This window comes from Pteropus medius, unplaced genomic scaffold (assembly GCF_902729225.1).
Source record: "Pteropus medius unplaced genomic scaffold, Ma_sr-lr_union100, whole genome shotgun sequence".
In the NCBI taxonomy this organism is placed as follows: Eukaryota; Metazoa; Chordata; class Mammalia; order Chiroptera; family Pteropodidae; genus Pteropus; species Pteropus medius.
In genome coordinates, this window is record NW_024351730.1 from 9740743 (window position 1) to 9768604 (window position 27862).

At 38.9% G+C, this 27862-nt stretch overlaps 1 protein-coding gene across 1 annotated transcript in view; it reads right to left on the reverse strand.

Moving 5' to 3' along the window:
* Positions 1-923: 923 nt before the first annotated feature.
* KDR (kinase insert domain receptor) overlaps positions 924-27862 on the reverse strand; it is a 42453-nt gene continuing 15514 nt past the window's right edge. Inside the window, exons 11-30 of the mRNA XM_039845242.1 lie at positions 27256-27379; positions 26642-26750; positions 25658-25978; positions 23462-23608; positions 22994-23125; positions 20572-20678; positions 20014-20149; positions 19541-19645; positions 18107-18220; positions 17442-17530; positions 16682-16835; positions 14668-14765; positions 12333-12455; positions 12068-12179; positions 11714-11813; positions 11205-11310; positions 9922-10073; positions 4843-4942; positions 4264-4349; positions 924-2498 (exon numbers count right to left, since the gene is read on the reverse strand). Coding sequence (XP_039701176.1) covers positions 2276-2498; positions 4264-4349; positions 4843-4942; positions 9922-10073; positions 11205-11310; positions 11714-11813; positions 12068-12179; positions 12333-12455; positions 14668-14765; positions 16682-16835; positions 17442-17530; positions 18107-18220; positions 19541-19645; positions 20014-20149; positions 20572-20678; positions 22994-23125; positions 23462-23608; positions 25658-25978; positions 26642-26750; positions 27256-27379 — 2638 coding nt within the window. The 3' untranslated portion in view covers positions 924-2275. The remainder of the gene's footprint in view (positions 2499-4263; positions 4350-4842; positions 4943-9921; positions 10074-11204; positions 11311-11713; positions 11814-12067; positions 12180-12332; positions 12456-14667; positions 14766-16681; positions 16836-17441; positions 17531-18106; positions 18221-19540; positions 19646-20013; positions 20150-20571; positions 20679-22993; positions 23126-23461; positions 23609-25657; positions 25979-26641; positions 26751-27255; positions 27380-27862) is intronic.

Consider the following 27862-nt stretch of genomic DNA (forward strand, 5'->3'; position numbering starts at 1 on the left):
CAAATGGATTTAAATGTAATAAAATTAAAAAGAAGAACATTTAGAATTTTGGATTATTTTAGAATTGGGAAGACCTTCTTTGATAAGATTAAAAATCCTAGAAGCCATTAAAAAAAGTTAGGCATATGTGACTATATAAACATTTCAAAGTCTTGTATAAAAAATACCACAAAGAGTAGGGCCACTCATTGATGCCAATGATTTGTCAGATAATTTCACTCACTGAATTTGAGCAAAAGTAATTCCTGAAAATGGCATTGTTGTAGCTGATGTTCTGACACTGTAGAGTAAAACATTATAGAAAACTATCAATATGCTCCATGCTTCCCAGAACTGCCTGAGTCTAGCCACCTGTCTCAGAATCTCTCACCCTCTGATTTTCATGGTTGCCTATTCTAACAGGCATGGGGTCTACTGAAGGGCCACAGACACTATTAGAGTATTTATCGTGTATCTCTAAGTCCATGTTTTAAGAATCCCAAAGTGCTTGGAATATAATGAGAGTACATGTGTGAGCAAATAATTTGTGTCATGAAGAAGAGGAAGGGGAGAAGCAATTATACCTCAAGCCAGAAATATTTACCCTCAAAATAGTTATGATAATATTATACTACTGTGTTTTTTTTTTAACTAAGAATACATTTATTGGTTTAAAAAGTATATAAGCATTTTATGAAAATATCCTTTGTAAGAAGAATAAAAGAACAAGTAAAAATGAAAAACAACCACATGGAAATTATGTCTGATTCCCCCCTCCTCCATTTTAGAAGTGAGAGAAATTATAGGTACGGCAATGCAACTTTGCAAAGAGATTCCTTCACATTTTTCATTTTTTTTAATAAAATGGCATCAATAGCTGAAAGCATTATAACCTTTGTTATGCTACATAATACTGATACAAAATGTGAATAGTACGAAGTTCATTATATATAATATAAGGTTTTAATATATTACATTTGTTTCTACATAAACGGACTATAAATATATGTGCCATAGCATGTTTATAGTTATGGTTCCCAGCATCTCACACTATGGTACCAAACGAAAAATACATTTTGTTTTTTAAAAAGGAAAGAACAAGGGCAGAAACCAGTAGAAATAGCTTTACATGTTAAAAGTCTACATAATATAATAGATGTTGTTATAACTTTGGCTATAAAATAATTTTGAAGTCTGACTAATAATTATTCAAAGAGTGAACAAATCAAATCAGATTTTACTAGATTATAGAGGCCAAATTACTAAAATACTGACTAGTTGGGAGTTAAAGGGAGTGGGAAGGCATGGGGAGGATAGGAGGAACAAAAGAGTAAAATCCTTCCTGAAGCTTTGACGCCACAGCTTGATACTGAACCTACTGCATTCAGGCTCAGACATATCACATCAGGACAGATATGTGAGTATTCATCCAGAAGAAACCAGAAGCTGGTTTATACAGTCAGAACTCTTCAACACGACAGGGAGCCTCTGTCCGAATGTCCTTTCTTTGTGGTATCTGAATAAAGAATCTGCCTGGGAAACCAGGAGCCAGAGCTGCATCATTTCCTTCCTGGGGCTTGGCCAGGAGACACGTAAGAGTCCGGAAGGAAATCTCATTAGGAGTCGGAAACAGCATAAGGAACTCTCATTTAGCCCAACTGGGAAGAGCACGCAACCTTCTAAAACCAGTAACCTCGTCTGAAGCCTTTATATTTCCTCACAGACCCCATGCCCACCTCCACCAGAGCCAACACAATGCATTTGCAGGCTCCAGTACACTCTCAAAGAAAGCCAACATCTTCCTTTCTATCAATGCAAACCCCACATGTAAGACTTGGCTCAGGACCCACATCCTAAACAAAGCTTCTTAGATGGACTCAGCCCTAAAGGTCTTTCTCATCTTCGACGCCTAAAGCACTTTCCATTGCCTGGTTTATCTTCTACTTTTACAGAGGTGTCAGCTCCCCAGGTATTGCTACTTCTTGGAGGACAAATCCATTTCTTGAACTTCTTTTGTTATTAACTGTGGGAAACCCACAGTAGGGGGCATCATACATGTTTTTTTACATGGATGAAAAAGAGAATAAGGTCAGTACTGCGAGAAGACACAAACACATTCTTGAGTCACAAGCATCTTGTCAGAAAATGTCTAGGGGACTGGCTCCCTGCAGTCCGAAGTCTTTTTTTAATGAAAATCAAATGTGGCTACTTCCTGGTGGGAGAAAGAACAACACTTGAAAATCTGAGCAGCACCTCTCATGTAATTTCCAGGAGTGGGGGATGTGGGTACCTCCTTTTAAACAGGAGGAGAGCTCAATATGGTCCCAGAGTCAGGCTGGAGAATCTGGGCTGCACTGCCAGCTTGTGGTTCAATCTCCATCAGCTTTAAAAGTTCTGCCTCCTCACTGGAGTACACAGTGGTTTCCGTGTCATCAGAGTGATACCCGGACTGGTATCCACTGGTCTGGTTTGAACCTTCAGATGCCACAGACTCCTTACTTTTGCTGAGCATCAGTCCACTGTGGAACAAATGGCAACCAAATGAGTTGGTAGAGAGAAGGCAGTTCTTTTGCTTCTTACCCCAACCCCATTCCCAACCCCAGGGAAATATGGGCTGTAATTTCCCTGGAGACACCAGCCCCTATCTCTCCCACTCATTAATCAACATATCAGGTTCACTCAGACAATGTCTATTTTCAGGTTCTAGCATGAATGAGTCATTTCAGTTGAGTCCTCTTCCTCAGGTCTAAGTCTTTCAAGCCTGAGATGAGATGAAAGGCAGCTCTCCTGAGTTGTATAACGACTCCTTACAATGACAACTTGCAGACTGATAGGTTTCTGTACAGTGATCGAAGCCAAAAGAACTCTTTTGTGATCTGAAAGGAAACTGGGATATTCTGAAACTCCACTCGTGCTTTCCCCACACTGTCGATTAGGGGGATTACAAGGCATGTGTATGGTGCTAATAAAGTTCTCGAGCAACATTAAACTTTAATAAGTTGAAGCATGTGTGTGCAATCAAGCCAGACATGTCAAAAACTGCTTTTTACTCATCAAAACCACATTCTTTGGAAGGGCTGAGGACCCGGATCACTTAGTAGCAAGTAGAGAATGTTTTCAATGATGTGGAACCATGATAGATGGTAATCACGTCAAAGCTTAGGAGTATAGGCTGTGTTGATCTAAAACTTCAGGACTTATAACTTCTCAAGATATTCTGAAATGTGGGTTTTTCCCCTCTTAATAAGTGTTTTACCAAATTATTCATATTAAACACTGCAAAAGGGGATTTTATTAACTCTGTTCTCATATGTAGTTTAAAAGTTATTTCAAATAACTAGAAATGTAATTTTTCTTTCAATCCAACCCCAAAAAGTTGAGTGTCTTAAGCAATGGCATGGCACCTGGCACACAGCCATTGCTGAATAAGTATATTTTAAATCAATGAATGAAACATATGACTGGCTCTCATAATTTCTTACCTTGGGCCTAAGACAAATAATAAAATCCCACAATAGCACATTTTAATGTTTTGGTTTTTTTTCTTTTCAGCCTGGGCATCACTCAATAACTCATGGGTGTTTCCATTTTATACAACAGATTATGAGGTCAAAAATCTCTATTCTTACCTAGAGCGAACCCACTAGCAAATAAATAACTACTCTGTAGCCTATTATTCTTATAAATACAGATTTTCATTTATTTGTTAGGTTAAAAGCAGATACCTCTATTCAAAACAACTACAAATTCCTACAGAACCACATGGGGGAAATTATATTCAAAACCAAATTTAGTGTTTTTCCCACAATTAAGTACTTAACATAGCCAATAAAATTTAAGTTATCTTAAACATATACATACTGGCTTTTTTATACATCGTATTTCTTAAGGACAGATCCACCTTTTATGCACAGGTTTGAAAATTCTCTGGAGTCCATGAAGATTTTAATTATCTCAATTGTTTTCGAGATCACATCCAATGATCTCTTTGTTATTTAGCCAGTACCATATAAACCACTGACCATAATAAATATGCTCAGAAATTTCCTTGTATTCATAATTCTCATAAAAACTGACCTATTCCTCTAACTTATTTCAGATTCCTTTTTAGACTTGCCACTTAATGTATTTGCTTGATCTGTCTCAGTTCTTTATTAGGTTGACGCAAATTTGTCCAACCAACAAAGACACAAAAAGGGAAAATGCTACACCTACACTAAAAGTCCTAAGTTCCTTTCAAAAATTCCTCTTTCAACTTGTCTTTTCTGTTTGGCTGAGCCTTACCTAAAAGATGGAGCTAATTTGGTTCTGTCTTCCAAGGTTTTCAGCTCTTCTGATGCAAGAACCATACCACTGTCCGTCTGGTTGTCCTTGAGAGACAATGAGATGGCATAGTTGATAAGTGTGTACACTGACCAACTACTCGATTAAACTGATTTCCTAACTCATCTATCAGACAACACATTGTTCTACAGAAGGAGAGGTAAAGGTGTCATAGCCAGAAATTGCAAGCTGCAAGAGGAAGAAATCACTAGGTGAAGTACACCTAGGCGAGGAAGAAAGGAATTTACAGAGAAGAAGCTGAGAGGCCATTTCCATCCTTATTTTCATAATGATACTATTGACAGTTGAGTAGAATTGGGAATGAAGCTAGATTATCTCGAGCCTTGGACCAACGGCTTTACTTACGGAAAAATCAAGGGGGCCTAGTAAATTCCATTTCCACAATGATTCCATGACACAGACCCTCAAGGAAAGCCTTATAATGAGACTCTAAGACTCTAATGCTTAGGCTAATATTTATCTAACTAATGTTTCGTTCTCTGTATTATTTCTAAGACTATTTTTAAAAGATGTACTTACATCTGGGATTACTTTTACTTCTGGTTCTTCCATCGGGATATCTTCAAATGTTTTTACACTCACAGGCCGGCTCTTTAGCTTACTGTTCTGCAGATACTGACTGAAAAAGAATAAATATTTATACTTTAGCGGTGGTATATTTGGCTGCAGATACCACAAGTGATACCTAAGTTCATTATCTTTCAACCACAAGTTTAATAGCGACCTTCAAAACATCCTTTGGAAAAAGAATAACAAAACAAAAATCTTTCTCTGCTAGCACACATTGAAGGCTTAATTTCCTGTGAAAGTCCATTTAAAAGTATAATATAACTGAGGGGCCTAGATGATCCCCTGTTCCTTTGAATTGTGCTTCTGAGGTCCAGGGCTGGACTAAAGACAACAACAGCAAACTAAGTGATCAACTGCCTTCTGCTTGGCTTCCTGATTGCATGCAATTCCTCCATTGAGTTCTCAACATATTATTGTTTCACGTCTTTCTAGCCATCTTCAGAAAAGCAGATAGAAAGTTTTTCTACATAATGCTCACAGAGCAACCGTTCAATGAAAGATGGACAGAGGAAACACCTGTAGATCTCACCGAATCTCACCATAGGATACTGAACCTTGCAGGATCTGAAGACAACTTCCTCTGTCTACATGTAATAGAGGCTTAGTGTGAACATGGGGTGGTGGTTTGTGGGGAGGGGGCATTGCTGAGTCTCACTTTCCCCTATTTTCAGCCCACAGAGATTTGCTGGTCTTAGGAAAAGGCAGTGGTTCAAGAGTCACAAGGTATTTTGTCTATTTCAGTCTACCACTAAGTACACAAACTTGGGACAGTTGTATTTCTATGCCTCTGATACTCCATCTTTAAACTGTACTGTCACTAGCTTTCCTTCCCTCACTCAGAAGAATGAATAATATGGTAAATGGTGGTGGGGGGACGGAGTAAGTGTTCTTAGAAAGAATGATTCTCTATCAACTAAAGCTTGTTTTCTTCCTTTGAATTCCAAAAGGTGTCAGTTTCCTTTAGGAGTCCAAAGAATAGGACTTGGCAAATGACACATCACCTATTCCCAGGGCGTGCTCCTTCCCTGTCCTGTGGCTTTGGGTTAGTCTGAGTGATTTGGTTAAAATTACCTACAGCCTAACTGGAGAGAAGGGAACTCTTTTTCACAAGGGAGAGACAGCAAATTCACCTTTTACTCTTATCCCAGTGTACTTTCCACCATAGGCAGCCTTCTGGACATGCTACCTATTCCCTGTGTTTTCTGTAACTGAGTGGAATGAGGACTCACTTGGGCCAAAGGAGAAGAATAGAAACTGTGTCTCCCTCCCCTATCCCAGGAGGCTGGTTCCTCCCCGTATAGAGAGGAGAAGTTTACCAGTGACATCCTCACTCAGGAAACTCCACAAGAAAGAGGACATGATATACATGGAGTGAGAAAAGCAAACTTCTCCTAAGTCCAGTCCCTAAAAGTGTCAGTTACTAAAAACTATGGGTAGCATTGTCAATCATTCACTCACTCACTCATTCAGGAATCCCATACTGAGAATATTCCACTTGCCAGGCACTATCCTAAATGCTCTTCAACCATTATCTTATGGCATCTTCACAAACAGCACCTGTCTATGGGAGAGTATTATTATCTCAGCTTCAGATGAGGAACTGAGGCATAGAAAGGTTAAGGAACTTGCCCCAAATCACAAAACTGTAATATCTGGATTATTATTTTGATGGCAATGCATAACCACTAAAGGATTTTAAGCATGAGATTGACCAGGTCAGATATGCCCTTTAGAAAGATGACTCTGGGTTGAAGAGGGTAAGACCAGAAGCAGTGAGACCAATGAGGAAGCAATTCCACTTATCTGAGAGAAAGAAGGGCAGCCTGACTACAGAAAGGTAAGGCTCACACGGTTTGGAGAAGTGGACAGATTACAGAAATGTCTGGGATGTAGAATAAACTAGAGTTGGTGAGCTCGGGCTATACTGCAGCTGCCTTAAAAAGGACAGCTCCTTGATTTCTGAGCCCCATAACTCAAAAATTGCATGACCCTTCACAGTTAAAAATTCATCTTCATAGATATTGTTGCATCTGCTCCTCACAAAATTACAAAATAGTTTTTTTGTTGTTGTTCTTTTTTCTTTTTTTTTTTTCCACTTCCCATTTGCAGGTGAAGATGCTAAGGCTTAGGGAGGAGATGGCTAGAACCAAAATTTAAACTTTGGTCATAGACACTAAAGCCAATGCAGATTTTTGTTTTGTTTTGTTTTGTATTTTAACCTGACTCCCTTGGGAAAGTATCAGGAAGGAAAAGAGAAAAGAGAACAGTGGATATGACTATTCAAGTTTTTATTAAGCACCTAGTATGTACACAGTACTGTTCTCTACCATGTGTGCACTGACTGTGTGGTGGAGGGGGTGGGGAGAAGGGAGTACATGGGGCATGAGATATACAAAAGGTGGGAAAAGAACAGTTTCACTTCAGGCTGTCTAATATTATAGCTAAATTCAGGAACATCTAGCCAGCAGGCTGTCTCAGGCATCAATCTATATGCAGCATTTAGTCATCACTAACAATTAACCAAAATGAAGAAAATGGTATGCGCTAAAACCTTCTTCTGGGAGAGAATTGAAAAGAAGTCTTTGATAAGCTGCTTGGAGTGGGAGGTGAAACTCCCAGGGGAAATGATGGAGCAATCGCAGATGGTCCCCAAACTCCCTTCAAAGAAAGATGAGTGCAATTAATATGTTTTCTTGCAGGAAGCATGCAAACTTAGGGCCAGAGCTGATTCGCAGGGGAAATGAGAGACAAAGCTAAGTCTAGACACTGGTGGTCCTTCCTCCTCATCCTTCCCCCACACACCTCCCAGCCTTTCTCTAATTAAATGTTGAACATATATTTTTAAAAGAGGCAGCAAATCATGAGGCTGGCTCCCACAGTGATGTCTCTGTCCAGCTCTATTTATAATGCAATGTAATTGAAAATTATAAAAAAGAAGCAGGTAAGAAAGACTCTATGGCTTTTCTACCTGACTAGAAATGGGGAAGAAGAGAAAAAAGTCCACTTAGAGGTACCCCAGCCTCATCTCTTTCTCCACAGGAAAGCAAAACCACAGAGAGCATTAAAATAAAGTGTGCTGTGTACAGATGCTTCCATTCTGCCTTTCTTTTAATGCCAATGATTAAAATGTGACTGTGGAGTCTCATTTTTATAAAAGGGAAAAAGGTGGAAGTGGTTGCGAGGGGATGCAGACAAAAGATTCAAACTTCCATTTTATTTTTCCAATTATAGCTGGATAAAAGAGAAACTGGACTAGAAAGACCAATTCAAAAATCACAGGCAGAAAATAGAAGCCAGGCCTGTGCTTGGAGTGTGATGTCACATTTGTCCACGCTTCTGGGGATAAATGTTAGCAGCCCTATCTTAGATCCAGCATCATATTTGGCACTTTCATTACACAAACATGACTTCATCAACTCTCAGCACCATATGCAAAGCACCCAAGAGAGCCAGGATGTTGTTGACTTGGATTCTCACTCCACCTGGTCACAGGAAACCCAAGGAATATAGTTCATGATCAAATGGCTTTCTGTTAAAAGAGAAGGCAATAATGTTGTGGGAATAATTACCACACCAGAAGGCCAGCTGAACTCGAACTAGGACTTTTAAACATGGGAAGGGAACTGTACAGGCTTTCATTTCATGGGAGAAAACGGCACTGAGTTAGATATCAAAGGAACTGTATTCATTCGAGGGATATGATTTTAATCAGCTTTTTAAAAAGTGCTTCTTAAGTGCTAGGCACTTAGAAATACATTATATCAGTAATTCTTGAAACAATTCTTTTCGAACAATACCAGTGACCTCACTTGGATCACAGCAAAGATCTACCCCAGGTCACACAGCTACTAAGAAGCTGACTTGGTAATCTAAGCCACTTCTATCTGACTCAAAATCTGGATCTTGAATCACAATATTGTATTCTCCCAAGTAATCTGAGCATCTTGTTCAACATCTACATCAAAAAAAATAAGAATTTCTACCTTGCCTAGCACTGAGATAACACTGAGAGTTACCATGTAGGCAAATCTGATAATATAAGGAAAAGGTCTTCGAAAAATGACAAAAGTTCTTGACAAATGAAATAGGCGGTTCACTTGTTGGCCTCCAACCACTCAGCTTTCTTCTCTCTCTAGGAGCAGCATTCCTGCTGCCCTATGTGATTTCATGAGACAAACTGTTCAGGGTGCTTTCTCACCTGCTATCTGGCAACCTGGTCAAGTGCTGGAGCTCCGTGCCCCTCCCAGCAGCTACAGCACTCAAGAGAGCAACCTAGGCCTATGCCATCAGCGGGGTCCACTGATGGGAAGAAAATACTCAAAGGGGTGAGAAAAGAAACAAAGCAAAGGGAAGTAGCCCCAGGCATAGTGAAAGGCAACTGTAACATTATATTGTAGAAAACCATATCCACTTTTTCCTTAGGCACAGGTGCTGGGATAGAGAAAAAAGAAAGCTGCCTTCAGAACCTCTTTACAAATCAAGAAAGGACTGCAGTGCATGTGTTTTAAATAAGCCTAGAAGTCCCATTATGCACATATACTGAAAATCAGACTTGGTGGAGCTTCTGAAGATGTGCTGCCCAGTCTAATTCAGGGCACATCCCATGGCATACTGTACCTTAGCCCCAGAGGCATAAGTGTGTTTTCATATATGCATGAAAATCTTTCCTAAGCCATTTAATTCACATTAATAAAAGAGTACATGGGGATAATTTAAATGCAGATGTCTTTGTAAAATTGGTCTCTTTTTCTGGAGATTAACAAACTGTGGCATTCCAGCTATTTGCAGCTGCAGGGCTTAGAATTCTGAAAGGAAGAGCTATGGCAGCAATGTGGGCTACAGATGGGAGGAAGCACACCTACCCAGGCCCTCTTCAAGAAACACTTCCCTTTATGTTAGTCTTGGGGCTATGGTTAAATGTGGAAGTGGGATGCAGCAGCTTTGTAAAATGTCTTTCTTCCACCCTCCCTCCCCATGATGACCTTGAAGCCCCTCACCCTCCCAGGGGATGTGGGCCATACACAGTACCTGATTCCTGCTGTGTTGTCATAATGGAATTTAGGGTCACATGTTTCCTCTTCCTCCATACAGGAAACAGGTGAGGTAGGCAGAGAGAGTCCAGAATCCTCTTCCATGCTCAAAGTCTCCGATATAGGAAGAACGATGTAGTCTTTGCCATCCTAAAGCAATAAACATGGTGCAATTGTTATGGCTTCAGTCCTTCAAGGGCCTTTCCATGAAAAACAAAGGCCAAGGGGGGCTTCTTGGTTATGGGGTGTGTTGCCTTCATGCCTGAATGTAAAACTTTAAGATAACATTAAAAATGGCTTGTCAAAAACAAAAGAGCACTCAAAAGGTGTGTGTACATTAAAGTGTAATAAAGAAGTTCATGAATAACAAGATAGGGGTAGGGGACACAGAGCACTGTGGCTATAATGAGACAAAGCAGGCTGTGATCACAGTCGCAGCAACAGAACACATGAAACTCCACAGAGCCCAGAAATCATCTCTTCACAAAGCCCTGTCTACACAAGCCAGGTCCTTTAAAGGACATATCATCCAATTTTAACCTCTACATTTCAAGGCAATGGAAAAACTGATGACAGTCTAGAGAAAGGCAATAAATGTGCAGGAAAATAGGTCTTCTAAAAAAGGTTGCACAACTTAACATTATTTTATCAAAAGAAAGAAATAAAGGGCAACATGATACCTTTAAATGTTTGGAAGGATTATGATAAAAACAGATTTGACCCATTGTCCCCCAGATGTTCAAAAGAAAGGCAGGAGGAAATTGGTTTCCATTCACTATAGTAAGAGGCGTTGAGTGGAGATTAAATAACTTTCTAGTGGTAAAGGCTACAAGTCTAAATTTCTCCTATGGAAGTTATGAAGGCCTGGAATTTTACCAAAAAGAAAAAAAAAAGCCATCTATTTTGCAGAGAGGGTTCTGATACATTTTTGCCTGCAGAATGTATTAAAAATTCCTTGAAATTCCATCTCTTGTTGATATTCTGTGGATCAACTACTTTGTTGTTATTATTTTTACTTTAGAGGAGCATCAAAGACTTAACAAAAAGGTACATTCATAATAATAAGAGTGGTATACGACCAGGTTATTAATTAAGATCTCATCTGTCTAGAAAGATAATTACAGCTTTTAGAAAATCATTACTGCTCAGATCTAGAAAAATATGGCTCCTTATTCATTGGTTGAGAGGATAATATGGTCACCATGAGAAGATCTAGGCAGTAGAGGAGCCCTTGACACCTAAGTGCTCTTTATGGAAGCTTCTTGGATGGAAGTCACAAACCTGCTGAGCATTAGCTTGTAACAGATTTCCCAGATGTTCTACCAATTCTGAAAACGTGGGTCTCTGATTGGGCTCCCCATGCCAGCAGTCAAGCATGGTCTGGTACCTAGAGAAGCAAAACACTGATGTCATTCACAACCTCTTTCCTCCTGATCTGATGCTGAAAATAAGCACTTGAATGAGTAAATACTTACGAAGAGTCTACCATGAACCAAGATGCTAAACAGGGAAACATAAGACACTTGATGCTCCCCTTGGAGCATCAAGTGTGTACAGAATAGAAAATTGTAAATCAACAACTAATAAAAAGTAATTGGTTGGTATAGATAAAATGATGTCATTTCAAGAAGAAGAGATGACTCTGTGCTTGAGATTATCAAAGAAGGACTGTAAGGGAGAAGAAGGACACAAACTAGGCCACAAAGAAGGTGTATATAATGCCAAGTCTCTAAGCAGGGAGAATTTTGTGAGCAAAGAAAGAGAATACAAAGATATTATTAAAGCCTTACATTTCTGGTGTGGTATAATCAGGAGCCCTCATTCTAGTTCCTTCTTTCAATCGCCTACAAAATTCCTCATCAATCTTTACTCCGGGATATGGAGAAGCACCTAGAAGAAAAACAGGAATGGGATATTATTCAATTTGATTTTCTCTTATAGAAAACCATGATGGCCTGATTTTTTAACATCCCATCATCTATATATCTTTTCCTACTTTCTGTTGTTTAGATTTTATAATCCAAACCTTCCAAACAAGTTTCACCCAATAAAGGTTGAACACAAGAGAGAAAAAGTTTTATTGGGGCCACAGATTTTTATCATTCTATTTGAAGTCTGGGTGGAGAGACCAAGAGGAGACTTACCTAAGGAAAATATTTCCCAGAGCAAGACACCAAAAGACCACACATCACTCTGAATTGTGTACACTCTGTCAAAAATTGTTTCTGGGGCCATCCATTTCAAAGGGAGGCGTGCCTAAGAGGATAGAAGACAAGTAATCAGAACCTGACTTAGCAAATATCTGAAGAAAAACACTTCCTTTGCTCCTGAACACAGGTCCTGAAGTGTGCTAAGAGGAGTCTGAATTCTGCAACTTAATAGACCACTGGATTCATCTTTGAAACTTACATCTCCTTTTCTGACATAGTCTGGGTCTTTATAAATGTCCCGGGCCAAGCCAAAGTCACAGATTTTAACCACGTTCTTCTCTGACAAGAGGATATTTCGTGCTGCCAGGTCCCTGTGGATACACTGCAAAAAGAATCATGTGTGCATTAGGTCTCGGCACAGCTGATCTTTTCTACATCTGTTGTGACCTCATGCTTAAAAAAAAACAAAAAACCAAAAAAAAACCCACATCAGAAAACCAACTGATTAACAAGCACCGGGTTAATATCTTTTATCAACACTTCAGGAAAAAAGTCTGAGTTTCATTGAGACACACATCTGCTTATTCCATAAACAGCCTCAGACTTTGGAGTTACATTAAGTTATAGTATGATGAGGGAGTCATAAATAGACTTCTCTTGGATACAATTAAGAATGTGTTTCTAGTCACAACCACACATCCCTTTTGCCTGGCTCCATATACGGTTAAAACATGTTATTCTAAGGGAGGCCCTAGAATGGGATTTATTTTGAATGAATGCACGGAAATCAGAAACAAGGGGCTCTCACTGGTTTGGTGCCCTTTGTTGGTTTCCCCATGCCATACATAGCTGGACTGGCCCTGATAAACAATTCGCAGTGGGGCTCATCCTGTTTGCAAAGCAATTTCAGCTTCTCGCTAGTCAAGGTGATTCTCTGGCACACTAAAAAGGGAAATCAATTCTCCTTGGCTTTGTTTCTAATTTTTTTTTCTGCTCCCCAGTTTCTCCCTTCTCTATATTCCCCAACTTCATCTAACTTCCTATTACTGAGCAGCTTTAGCTCCACCTGGTAGATTTGTGAGAGAATAGGAGTCTCAGGAACATTGAGAAATGAATGAAAGGTTTAGATGAGAATTCTTACGTCATTGTAGAAGTGATCGTGTGAGCTGAGCATTACTGACCATCTCACACTTTGCATCTGTGTAGCTCTTTCCTTCAATGAGGCATATTCAAAAGCACATTGTCTAGCATGGCTGAGCAAGACAGGAGATTCCAAAAAACAGCCAGCCTTTCCTACCTCCTTCCCAACCTAAGAGCTTCCTTTTTCAGCCCAACAACCAGGTGGTATTCAAGAAATCAGTTGGTAGATTAAAGAGAAGTCGAAGGATCTTCCCCCATCCCCATTCCATTCCTAGTCACCGAAAGGAACCCTGACTAAATGGCAGGCCCTGGCCTTAAAAAAAATACTTGAAAAAATCAGAATCTTCAAGAAGAGCCAAGGACCTTTCTCTTTGGGAAAATCCTGTAAGACCCTACTTCTCTCCTTTGCCTGTGGAAGAGAGGACAAAAGCTCCCACAGGAACATCCAAGATCCTAAAACTATGAAACCGATGAGTTTTAATTTCAGGAAAATAAACTGGGTTAGGGATTTCAGTCTACTTTAAAAATCAAAAAAAGCCAAACAAACTTTCAGTCTTTCTTCCTTCCGTAGGCTGCAGCAAATGCATTTTGTCAACAGATACTTTTTCTTTAAACTTAATTTGATTTTTTCTTGTTTAATGTCAAATCATCCATTATATCCTTTCCAGAAAGGTGACTTCAACCAACCTCGCTCCCTCAATAGTGTTTACAATCTTTGGAATATTTGTAACTTGTCATGTCCCCACCTCAGCCTTTGTTTGGCCTATTTTTCTAATTTTAGCTCTTTTAATCGCTCTCATCTGAAGCCTGTCCTTCCTGGCTTCTAATTATACTACTAACAAATACTTTTTGATAGATCGTGATAAATGTAAAATAAATTAAAAATAGACTCTCTTACAAGGCTCAGTCCCTCACCTCTTCCAGGTCATTGCTCAAATGTTACATTCTTATAAAGCCTTCCTTGTCCACTTTGTTTAAAATTTAAAATCGACATACACAAACACAGGAGCATATGCATGTGACAAACATACCATTCCTATATATTCTATAACCCTTCCCTGCTCATTTTCCCCATAGCTCTTACTTCCATCTCACCTCCTATGTATTTTACTTGTTGATATTATTTACTCTTTGCTCCATCCACCAGGATGTGAACTCCATAAAGCTGGAGAGTTTTGCTTGTTCGTTCACACAGTATCGTTACTGCTTAGAAGACTGCCTGCTCTTAGTAAATGCTCAATAAGTATTTATCACATGAATTAATTTCATGAAATTCTAATCCTTACACCCCCTTAATTAACATAATTGGAACCTCCCTTACAGAGCTCTTTTAATAGTCCTGGAAGTAGTGAATGAATTATAGTCCCCAACAAACACCAGTGCCTGGCACCGGACATCTTATTTCCAAATCTGTGATTTGAAGAGATATGTGGCTTCCCTTTGAGCTGTTTTACCTTCCGTGATGCCAAAAACTCCATGCCCTTGGCCACTTGGAAGCTGTAACAGATGAGATGCTCCAAGGTCAGAAAGTTCTTATACAGATCTTCAGAAACTGTCAGAAGGTGCAGGAGGACAGAGATCAGTATTTCCACTAGAAACTATTTGTCTATAAGTTTGTTAGAGTAATCTTCATTTTATAACTTGGGAGTTAAAATTTCATGAAATAGAATCAGAAAGAAAATGCCTCTATCTTCTGTAAATTTGCTGAATTCCAGTATTATTAGCCTTCATCATCCCCGTTAGCAAAAATATTGGTTTTTCTATTTCAGCCAAATTGAACCAGCAAATCCAGAAGGCAGAATGGAGGTAAAATTGGCACAGGTGATAAAGTGGAAGAGGACTTTTTCAAATTTGCTGTTTAAAACTGTTGTTTTTTTCATGTACCCAAAGGGATAAACAATAGTTTCATATCAAGAACTCTAAAAATAAAACAACAGTATTCAGGGTTATTGTATCTGTTCTCTCCAGGCTTTGTCCTGGGACAAAGGCCAAAGGTCAAAATATTATCTATAACAGATAACTAAAAATACCAGAAATATATTTACTTCTCTCACTTTTGAATTGAGAAAGTACTGTAAACACATTAAATCTGGCCTGTGAGAATGCTTTTTTCCTTCAAGGATATGAATGAGAGGTGACAGGAACATGGAGAGAAAGATGAATTTAGTAAATCAATGGTTTTTACTTTCATGCAACTGACACAAACAAATACCAAGGCATTAATGGGTTTTTCAGCATGATCTCTTAAATTTTAGGCAGATAAGAGATGGCTTCTTTCCTGGAGACAAATACCAAAGTAAATGAAAACTCAGTTGTAATAACCTTGTAAGTATTAAAAAGGCTCGAACTGTTTTCTTAATGATTTCTTATGCTTAGGGCTAGAGAGCCCTCAGTGAATAATCAGCAAAACCCCTTTGTTTTCCAAATGAAGAAATGTAGGCAAAATTGTAGGCCAACATCCTTTCTACTCCAACTTACTACCTCAATCCCTTGCGTGTCCAGTTCCCTGGCCACCATATTATGAGAAAGAAGGATGGAGCAGATGGCTCCACTCAGTGTGAATCCAGTTATGTGAGGTCTACACAACCACCCCATACTCTTCTAGACCACGTTCCAGCCTCACACTGGCTGCTTGGCTTCTAAGGGGAAGAAGGCAGATTTCAGTACTATCTATGGCCTCATGTCAAGAGAAATAGAAGAGAGTTTCTTCCACCATTTCATGGTTAGATTCTTCTAAGCTCATGCCTCAAGAGGACCTAGATGTCAGGAAGCACCATCTCTATATCCATGGAGCTCTCTCTGCTCCTTCTGATGGAAGTAGATAGTATATCCTGGAGCCAGAAGTAGTTCTAGAAGTTAGGCTGAGAACACAGCTCCACTCAGAAGGAGCCCTAAAATATCACTGGAAGTATAACTGGATGAAGAAAAGTATATTTGCCAAGACTCCTTTGATGAAGTATAGTTGGAAAGAAGACTTGATAAGCCACTGGGGTAAGGTAGAAACAACAGGTGGCCCCTACATTGCTTTGGAGAAGGCTGGGTATGATTAATTAAAACACTTCTGTTATGCTGGTGAGGTAAGCAATGCTTAGGGCAATGGGGAGGCTAATTAGCCACCAAAGAGCCTCCTTTTCCTTTCTGGAGCATAGTGCTGGGCCTCTCCTGATAATATATGCTGACCAATATTTTAAGGGCATTTGTTTGATAGTTGCCTACTACTTAGCAACTCTGGGGTACTGAGATTTCTCAGGCTAGACATACTTTCCTTTACAGCCTAGCCTGCTGCTTGTTTGGAGTACCCACACTTCACTTTGGGGGAGACTGAATGAAAGTAGTCTAGAAATTCAAGTCTTTCAAATATTAGGTAGTGTCGGACATTTCTCACAGCAAAATTCATCTTAACACTCTGTCACCTTGTCTGTTCCTACAAGGGTATTCATGAAGTGTATAGGAAGCAATGGCAGGTACCTTCTTCCTCCTCCACATCACTGAGAGATTTCTCCTCAACAAATCCAGAGCTGGCTGAGCTCTGGCTACTGGTGATACTGTCCAAGCGGCGTTTAGGATCCATGGTAATTTCTCCAACGTATTCTTTCCCTGGACGGAACCGTGCCCCTTTGGTCTACAAAGAAACATATGAACCAACAAACTCCTTGAATACAAAAGGGATCTCTAAAATTTAGTAAACTTTAAAAGTAAGTGTAACTATTAAAAATCAGACTAAAAGGACATCAGCATCAGGATTAGGCAGTCTCTGAGCTGAAATTTTGGATGAGTGTTCTACATAATAAATTTTATTCCATAAAGCCTAGCTCCTTCATTAGCTTCAGTAGATAGTGCCTTGTTTCAAGTTTCACTCAGACACACTTTCAACAGTACGGTGCTCTTTACAGAGTGATTTACACTTTACAGGGCCAAATGGGATTAGGGGAGAGAGAGAATAATCCGAGGTTTTCCTTCTCTCTGTCCTTCCCTTAATCACTCCATCCTTCTCTCTCCTCCTCAGGCACCATTTATAATGGGTAAGTAGATTAAAGTTACAAAAATAAAACATGAAAAGCACGTGTCTCCCAGAAGGTAAAAGAGGAAGTTACGACAACCAAGAGGTAACATGAGAAGATTCTTTACGAGTTCTTCACGGAACTTTAACAAAAAAAATTAACCTGTATCACTTTGAGTTTTCCTCCATTTCACAATGTGATCAGAGCTGAGTTAAGAAATGACATACCTTGTAGGGGACAAATTCATTTCTCTTGCTCCTCAAGTAAGTTGATAGGTTTCCAAACTTGCAGAATTCCACAATCACCATGAGTGGCCCTGCAGACAGCACATTATGTCAAAAAAAAAAGAAGGGTTATCACTCATGTTTCTCACTAAAGTTAATATGTTTTTAAACCAGAGATTATCACAGAAGAGGCCACAATCTTTCATTGGAGACAGGATCATAGAAATCAGCTGGTCACAATCCCCTGATATTGGAACTTTTCTTTTTCCAAAAGGCAATTCCATAAGATTGACAAAATTTAAAAAGAAAACCAACCTACTTGCTTTTCAACATAATCACCTAAGAGGATGCCATTTCAGGGAGAACTACTGTTAGGGTCCTTTGCTTTCAAGTTTTTTGGGAAGTTTACTTTTCTCATCTGAACACCTATTACACAAGTAGCAAACTGTATTATAGTAATGTGACATTTTTTAATTCACAGGAAGTTCTAGAATAATTTATAATGCCATTCAATCTCCATGAAATGTATTGATTTCTTGGAATCTGGCAAAGAATCCTAAGTTAAGGAAATCAAGGCCACAAGAACAAGAGGTAAGCGGTTTCCCTCAAATACCAGCTGAGAAGCGAATGCCCGAATCAGGCAATCAGAACCAACCACAGGTACTCACCTCCTGGCTTGGTACAGGCACCTAGAAGGTTGACCACATTGAGATGGTGGCCAATGTGAATGAGGATCTTGAGTTCAGACATGAGGGCTCGATGTTCACTGTGTGTTGCTCCTTCTACAAATACAGGGAAAAGAGGGAAATCATAAACGTGGGCATTACCTTAGATAGATTGATGTATCTGTGCAACTTGCCCTCCAGAGAAAATATAACTGTAGCCCAATTTCAGAGTAGGTGTATTCTCCTAAAAGTCAAATATAAATTATATTTTCTAATTCTAAATCAAACTCCTACTTTAAGTGCACTCGGAATGTTTGATATTTAAAAGAATCCATTGTGAAGTCTTTTGCAAAGTGGAGAATACATCCTCAAATTGAATCATGCCCAGACTTTCTTCTTTCACAAAAATAAAGGGGATTTTCATATATCAGGTTTACTACGTTTCTTAGGGCCTGATTATTTCAGTGCTTCCTCATAAGGAAGCAACACTTTGTATTAAATATCCTCATGTGTTAGGGGCTATGCTGAAGTTCCCACTAATCAGTGCTGAAAAGGAAACTTAACAAGGGCCAGCTGGCACAAGAGACTGATGAGACTAAGACTGTGAGTTTGATCCAGTACAGACCGGTATACTTCCCTCTAATTCACACAGTCCACACCTCAGGTCCTGATGAGGCCCCTCAAAATTACATATCCCCTTGGCCACTAGGGAGAACAGGCCAAAAACCAGAGATGGCTTTCAAATGCACAAGACCTGTTGGCAAAGGGTAAGTGGCATCGTCTTCATCAATGAAAGCACTTTACAACCGGAGCAAAGAGCTTTATGCTCATCAGCTCCCCCGAATTAAAATGACAAGACCAGAATTTCATTACTATTAGGATTAGCAGTTGGTTATAAAGCTTTTAATTTTTTAACTATAACTATAGCCCATAATCCCTTATTCCCAGCACAACTCTTTTTATTTTGCATTTTTTCTTTCATATGTGAAATCTTTATATATTTCAATCCTAGGGAACATGCTATTTTTGTATTCTACTGTTTTTGATTTATTATGCCAATTTTTTTTCATGTTTCCAGACAGTCTATAATTATCTTACTATTACACTATAATATATTTTTAAAAATTTTATATAACCAAAATATTTATTTCCTATAGCCAGGCCACAAAGTACAGCTGTGCAAGCTGTGCCTTGCATAAGGACTCCCAGGCAAGGTGGGCTTAAACCCATCCTTGACTTTGCCTGCCTGGCTGTGCACTCGGGCATGAGGCTATAAAAGAGGAACTATTTTCCAATTTGCATAAAGGTATATATGCTGCCTACATGCTTGGTTAGTGGGCCTTCCTAACAGCAAAGCCACTGATAAAAGTCTTTCATCATTTTTAAAGACTAGATGAAACAGATAGAGGAATACATCACCATATAATTTTGCTTTACCTTTCAACATTTTGACAGCCACTGTCTTGCAAGTTGCTGTCTTGTCGATTCCAAAGGCATCTGCTTCAATCACTTGGCCAAAGGCACCACGGCCAAGAGGCTTACCTACAGTGAGCAATGACAGCAGCAACAAAACAGACTTGGACTATGATACCACCAAAGTGATTTGCAGAGATTCCAGCTAGGTAGGGTGACCACACATCCCAGTTTAGTATGAACAGTATAGTTTACCTTCTTGTCCTAGCTTAGTTATTTAATACCTCCCCCTTCACTTTCCAAATGTCCTACTTTGGATGATTACAAGGGACCTTACATCTAAATGACCAAAGGGTTATTACTCCAATTCAAGAGAGGGAATGAATATTGCTGAACCAGAACCCAACATTTGAATAGACTAGATTGGTCATCATCTTAAAAGGAGATGAGATGGCCTGGTAAACCTACTATGAAATTAATATTACTTGAAAACACACCTAGTTTCAGCCGGTCTCTGGGGAATTCCCATTTGCTGGCATCATAAGGCAGGCGTTCACAGTGTTCATCCAAGGGGAGTTCATCTGGGTCCATGACAATGGACAAGTAGCCTGTCTTCAGTTCCCCTCCATTGGCCTAGAAAGCAATACTCCTTTAACTCATACACACTCTGTTTGGCTGTTGTTTTGTGTGCCTGTTATTGTTTTGATGGCAGCCCCATTCCTGATGTCTCTTTTTCAAATAAACTCATGGAGTGTGAGAGTAGTTCTATTATAATCCTGTTTCTAGTGTCCTCTCAACTCCTAAATAAGCACAGAATTAAGGTCTTAAATCTTAATTACACTAGACAGTCTAAACCTTTTCTCTCCTAGTGGCTTCTATTAATTAAAGCCCAGTGTTTCAGCCAAAAGAAAGTGGGCAAGAATGTTATTGTATTGAAATAAATTGTGCCCATTGAGCCAATAACAATGAGAAGAAACAACTCAAAGAGCCCCAGTCAGCTTTCATCAATCATGAAAACCAATGTGCATTGGATGGATGAGAAATTATTTTGTTACCCGTTTAACGGTCCGTAGAATGATGACGAGAAGTAGCCAGAAGAACATGGCAATCACTGCAGTGCCTACTAGAATAATGACTTCCAAGTTCGTCTTCTCCTGGGCACCTGGAAATATACAATTGAATGGGCATCAGCAGTTGGAAACGCCTTTGATATTAGATGACAAAGTGCAATGCTAAAGGAAGATCTCAAGCTTACCGACATGGAAAAAATCCTAAACAATAATAGTCGCAAACTTCTAACTTGGACGGAGTCTTTTACTATTCTTAATGGATAATTTAAAGTTTGTAAAATGTTGCTCATGAAAACATCCAACAACAAAATTCTAAAATAATTAAATATAAAAATATTAATGTCTTCAAAGACAAGCATAGAAAGTGTTTGGAAGAAGAACTGACTTTGATGGAAAGAAAACAGATCAATTTCTATAGAGAAGTGTTCTCATTTAGAGAAAAAGAAATTTGGTTTCACACTGATGGTCTATGTTTTGATCTGTATAGAGTTTCAGAAAGGATCATTTAAGAAACTAAGTAGGGAAATAAATGTAGTCCTTTGGCCAGAGAGCTATTGATGACCACACACCTACTAGGTGATCATTGCTTTCAATATGTCATCTCACTTAATCTTCTCAATAACTTTCAGTTTTCAGATGGAGAAACAAGTTTATAGAGGTTAAGCTACTTCATCAAGGACACACAGCAAATTGGTGGAATGGTCAAGAGTTAAACAAAGTCTATCCAATACCAGTTAACCATTATACCACCTTGTCCTTGTGTGTCAGGAGCCTGATTGGGGAAAAGAGAGAGCCAAAATGAGTGCATGCTGCATGGCCTGGCAATATGAGTTTAAAACCACTCACGAAAGGAAATAGAAGAGAAAAGGCTAGAGGTCAACAAGGAAAGCTGCAGAAGCTCAGGGCTCCAGAGGACAGCTCTGAGTGGAGAAATTAAGCCCAGAGGAGGCTTTCCACTAAGAGTGATTAGCAAATGGGTGATAAGGAAGCGATTATCACTTAGGGTCCCCACTGGATGAGGGTAGTGTGAACCAAACCTGGCTACAAGCGCGAGTGGCCCACCCATGGCAGCCTCAAAAAGACAGAAAGACAAGTAATCAATTAGTTAGCAAAATAAGAGTTAACAGTTAAGAGACAAGCACCAAGGATACTTGGAAGTAGATTTTATTTCTCTGGTGGTCTTACTGAAGTAATTCTCTACTTATACACAGAGATTTAAAAGTCCACGTATACAAAGTAAAAAGTTCAAAGATTCAATTGTCTATATAAGTTTGTGTATTAATAGTCCCATAATAACATCTGGGAACTTAGCAGGAAAATTACAATTTACCACTTCTTTTCTTAGTATTCTCTTCGGGTGAGAAGTAAATATAATCCCTGTGCCAGTGTTATCTAGTTGGATATCAGTAACCAGCCACAGACAGCTAAAAGAGGTGAGGCCGAGCACGGGACAGCACTGAAAGTCTGCCTTAGGATTTGCTCTAAGACATGAAGCTCTTCAGCAGTGGCCGAACCACCACATCATTTGAAATCTTTATTTCAAGCACTTGAAATCTTTATTTGCAAGTGGAGTTTGTGAAATGGTAATAAGCCTACAGATTTGAAAACAAGTCAAGGTATTAAGATGCAATACTTGGCAACAGAGATTTGACAGATTAAAGGAACTACAATCTAGGCTTTGAGAGACAAGTTAGGATGAGTTCATAGAAATCTGTCAGTTCCTCCATCTGTCACCATCCTTCTTTCTTCCCCTTGCACACCATTCCTTCACCCACGTAATACACTTTCATTGTCCCCTTGATGGGTTATTTTTTAAAAAGACATAAGAATACACTTCTGAAGATAAAATATTTTGTCAAAAATTATCTTTCCCATCTGAGAAAATGCCAGATTTCACATCATTCCTACATATGCATACAAGTTTCCTTTTATGTTTAGATAAAAACCCCCAATTTTCCATTTCAGAGAAGCAATGGTCTATTTTCACAAATGAACTATATCTTTAGTCCAATGAAAACTATGAACCTTTGTGACTATCTGGATAATACTGATTTTCAGAACTAGGCAGTAATTCTAATGTTTTTCCAAATAAATATAGAAGTAATATTCCATGTCAAGTTAATTGAGCCATTCAAATGAAAGAATCAGGGAAAGGAGCATATTCTGCCTGCCTGGCTACGAATTTTTCCACAATGAAAACTATGGGGACAGAAATGTGATGCAATCAGAATTAAAATAACAATAATTATGTTTTCTGGTTACAATAATATATACTTATAGTAGAAAATTTACAATGTACAAAGAATATTAAAAATCACCTATAATCTTCCACCCAAAATATATGAATATATATAAAATACATGCTAATCTTAAAAATCATCTGATGTGTCTTTGAAATCCCACTGACCTTCTACTATGAAAAATGCTTCCACTTTTGCACACCCAAGAACACTGCATGCTTGGCAGGTGTAGAGACCTTCATCCTCCTTCCTCACCCTAGGGATAGTTAGGTTCTGGTTCCCATCTTTCAGTATGATGCCTGAGAAAGGAATAAAATTTTTATTTAGGATGTGGTCTGGAAGAGCTTTTCAGGAAAAACAAAATATTAAAATATAAATGTTGCACTTTATTTGGGCTATTATTCAACTCTAAAGGGTTATATAAGATCTACTGCTGACTCATCACTCCTGCCTGTCATGAGAATTCAACAAGTTTGAATACTCTGTCTGATTCTGAGTCTATGAAATGAGCCAGACCATGAACACTAAGATTGCTATTTTTTTCTACCTAAGGCAAATCCAGAAATAATATAGATTTTAGACAACATCTCCAGGAAAATTCTGCAACCAAAGAGAGATAGGCATGTTCTATTCACCTGAGTCTTCCACAAGTGTCTCATTATCTTTAAACCATGATATCCGTGGAAGGGGATTCCCAGACGCTGTACATGAAACTTCAATGGTTTCGCCAATACTTGTCGTCAGGTTCTCCAGGTTTCCTGTCATCCTTGGTGCCATGCGTTCTATGCACACAAAAAGAAAATAGAACATTTAGATATAACTTTTGAAATTCTTTGAGTATCAGTAAACTATTAAACCATTTAAACTTAGTAAACAGTACACTGTTGATTTACTAAGCTGAAAACACCCAGGGTCAATAATAGTACCACTGGTCACTGAGTAAATGAAATGAAACTAATAAGTCAGGACAGTTTAGACAGACTACTGCATCTCTTTGAACATTCATATTAGCGATTCAAACTGATAATTACATCACAAAATAAAGGTTGTCATCTTTATGGCTTTTTCCTCTAACCAGATATAGTTTCCCTCCCATGAACGTTCTAGCCAGTGACACCCTAGAATTTTGCCATGTTTCTCTTGGAAAGTCTAAAACCTCAGTGTTATTCAGCAAAGAACACTTTAATTTTTTTGGTACTTTTTATAAAACTCATTTGTACTATTTCTGTCACTCACTATCATTTCTATGATGGACAGGGCAGGAGTGCTTGCCTTATTTTACCAATGAAATAACTGCATTTCAGGGGGTTAAACAATATGCCCAAGTCCCTATAACTCTCTAACCAGGTGAACTAATAGAATCATGTGAGCCTAAAAGACCAGTCCAATGCTATTTCCACTAAAACACACATGAAAAAAACAACAATATCCTAAGGAAAGTCAAAGATTTAAAGAAAATGAAGCCCTTGGGTATTTGTTTGCCTGTACAGCAAAACTTCAGATTTATTCTTTTCCTGTAACTCATCAAAGTGCTGTAGAAATATCTTGTCCAAACCAATTGAATATCAAAAGGAATCTTCCTGAAAGAATTACTTAGCAAAATGAGATTACCTGAATGGTCAACTACACTGAAGTTTAAACAAATGGTCCTGGACTCTAGTCTATTTCTAAGAATAATTTTGGGGAAACAACTCGGGAGACCTTAGGGAAGCAAACAAGGCTAGGAGTTTCCCTCACATCTCTTTCTGAGTTCTTCCATTGACTTGAAACAAGACCAGTCACCAAGGTGAACAGAAAACATGATCATATATGTGGTGTGATTTGAAGAGCCCTGGGATGACTTCACCCCAAAAATATCTCTTCTTTTCATACCTAAGTCTTATACTAGCAAAATCTATCCTAATGTTCATCTGAAGATAACTCTTAAAATATGCCAAGGCCTCTGAAGATATTATCCTCAAAAATTTGGTATAGTTTATCTTGGCAGTTCCCCTTCCTAACAATAAAAAACAGAACACATGCTTCTCTAGAAGCTTGGAAGGGACACAAAGGACAAGACAAAATGGAGGGTAATGGCACAACGAGAAACTTTCTAAATTTGCCTGATCTCCTCAGAGACAGAGAAGCACAAGGTTAGATGAGGTATAAAGAGTGGCTTCATGGGGAGTTTACAAAGCTATCTGCTTACTAAAATTATCTCATGGACCTTGAACTATGCTGGACCACATGAGATGATACAGAAGTACAGGCATTACATGTAGCACCTCTCCCATGGGCTCTCATAGGTCCTAAACAACCCCACCGTCATACTCTTCATGCAGCAGATATCTCACTGAGCACCTAGCACGTGTTCTATGACTAGAGCACAGCACGGAGTAAAACAGAAAACATTTTCTGTCCACATGGACACAGAGACCTTATTGTACTATGACTGCCCCTTGGTTGTCTGTGTTCTTATCTTGTTTACCTATTCACCACTGTGCACGTCTGATACCCTCTTAGCCCACACTAGACATTCAATAAATATGTGTTTGTTTAAGTAAATAAATGCCCAAGAACAGGGCAGAAATTTCCCTGGTTCAGGCTAATCCCTTGCAGATGCTAGTAAGTTATTCCACTATCAGGGTTGGAAAGAACCATACTATTTTCTCTTTTTAATGTATCACTTCACCATTATTAGCTTCTTTCTGCCTCAAGGACTTTCAGTGAATAAGACAAGTATGTACCAGTTAACTTCACAAGCTCAGGATAGTAATCTTCACTCAGCACCTGAAAGCACTACATCTAAGGCATTCCAATGGCCTCTGAATGATCCAGAGTTGCCTCCCTACCTAGGATTGTGAGCTGCGTGACCACACAATGTCTTTTCTTGGTCTTCCTGTCCTGAGCAAAGCAGACATAGTCTCCTTGATCCTGCAAAGATGTGTTCTGGAGCTCCATGATCAGAATGTCATTTGTGCTATTAGAGAACATGGTAGCATTCATTTTCCAAAGAGCATCCAAGTTCTTGCAAACAGGTGTGGGCATAGCCTGTGGGCCAAGTTTGTACCATGTGAGGTTCTCAAATGTAGTTCTGTCTGCGCTGCACCACAAAGACACACTCTCCTGCTCAGTTGGCTGGCCGCCAGGTTGCACAGTGATTTCAGGACCCCCTAAAATGTAAAATCCATGGTTAGAAGATAGCGACTCAACTTGGGCAGCGCACTGTCATCTTCTTGTTGCCTTCAGACTTCTATAAAGCACCAAGAGAAGGGAAGCTCCACAGTCCGATATAATACAGGGAGACAACTAAAATGGATGATTCAGGTCCCAACATGTATTATTTTACCAAAATATATTATTTGGAAATGTAAATGAATTCTTCAGATATTTATCAAATCTCCAATCAGCTAAAGTTTAGCCATAAAACTAAGATAAAAAGACACAATCAGCAGCATTGGGAGGGCACTGTTCCTGTCATTATAACTGCATCCAGAAGACCCAACCTTGCCAACTGGTCAGCAGCAAGCCCACCAATATTGACTGAACCCCAATAAGCCAATCATTGTGCTAGACACGGATGATGAAGACATACATATAACGCATGACTTGTAATTAAAAAGCATGTGTGAAATCGTTATCTCTCCAGTGAAGTCTCCAGTGACTTCACATGAGCCCAGGAACTTCGATTTATGAACAAAAGCATCAGTTATCAATCCAAGTCCTCTTCCTAAACACCAAGTCACTCACAGGAATGACAAGAACTAGAGAGCAACAGACAGCTTAGCACCTACTTGGCAAGAAGACCAGCCCACCCCTTGGAGAGCAGTACTTACTGGTTACGTGAAAGGAGATAACCCTCTCGCCTCTCCCAGCTTTGTTGACCGCTTCACATTTGTACAAAGCTGACACATTTGCTGCTTGGATAACAAGAGTACTTACAGTCTGTGAAAAAAACAAATCCAAGGCCATAAATAATGGAGGCTGTTTTATGCACATGCATTCAGACTAAAATTTAGCCATCCCCAACTGCTACAACCTGCCTACTCTGTTCATACTACTGCACTGACCACTCCCAAATTCATACAGGTATAATTATGCTGGTGTAGATCACACATTGCACAAATGGGTTTTGGAAACCATGTGTTTTAATATAACACATTTTCTTATTTTCATATTTGTAAAATCAGAATCACCTTACAACAAATGTATAGATTTAATAGCACATGAGTTTTATCTTTCTCTAAGCTGTTAAGTCGATGGTGCTTCTAAAAGTCAATGGTGTTTTCAAGTCAACTTAATATGCAAGTATTTTATCATCAATTTATTTGATTATCAATCTCCAATATCCTTTACACATTATTAAACCCTGCTTCTATGCCATCCTTCCATCTTTCCATAAAAGAGAGAGAGAGAGACAAATTTTCAAATTAAAGAACTTCAGACTCACTTTGTTTTTGCCTTCAATTAGGGCAAATTGATTTTTGTTGACTTCAATTTTATTTCCCCCCTGGAAGTCCTCCACATTTCTCCATTCTTTACAAGTATATGGGTTTGTCATTAAGACAGCTTGACTATAAGAAAGAGATAACAGATCATATTATGATTTAATTTTTCTCTAGTTCAAATCAATAGTAAGGAAAGGAGTCAGAATTTGGTTGTTATATTCTTAGGAATAACTTTCAATCCATGTAACAAGACTTGGTGCCAATTAAAAATAGGCCTCAGCAATGAAGGAAGAGGTTCTAGGTAGATTCATTCAGGATACAGGAGGGAAGCAGCTATTCTGGGAACAAACCTCCATTCATAAATTGGATCGACAAGACAATTCAAGTTAATTTAGTTCAAAGGAAGGTAAGGAAACTAAGAAGCCATTGGGCTTCTTAAAGTAATCTCTCTGGGACTATGGCCTTGGTGTAGGAAATGATCAGCATCTGAGGAAGAAACTAGTAGCGGCCATCTCAAAAACAACAACAGGAAATGAACTGCTTAGGGTGGTGGTGGGTGGCTTGTTGTTGTTTTTTTTCCCTAAGGATGTCTGGACTTGTGTTAGAACC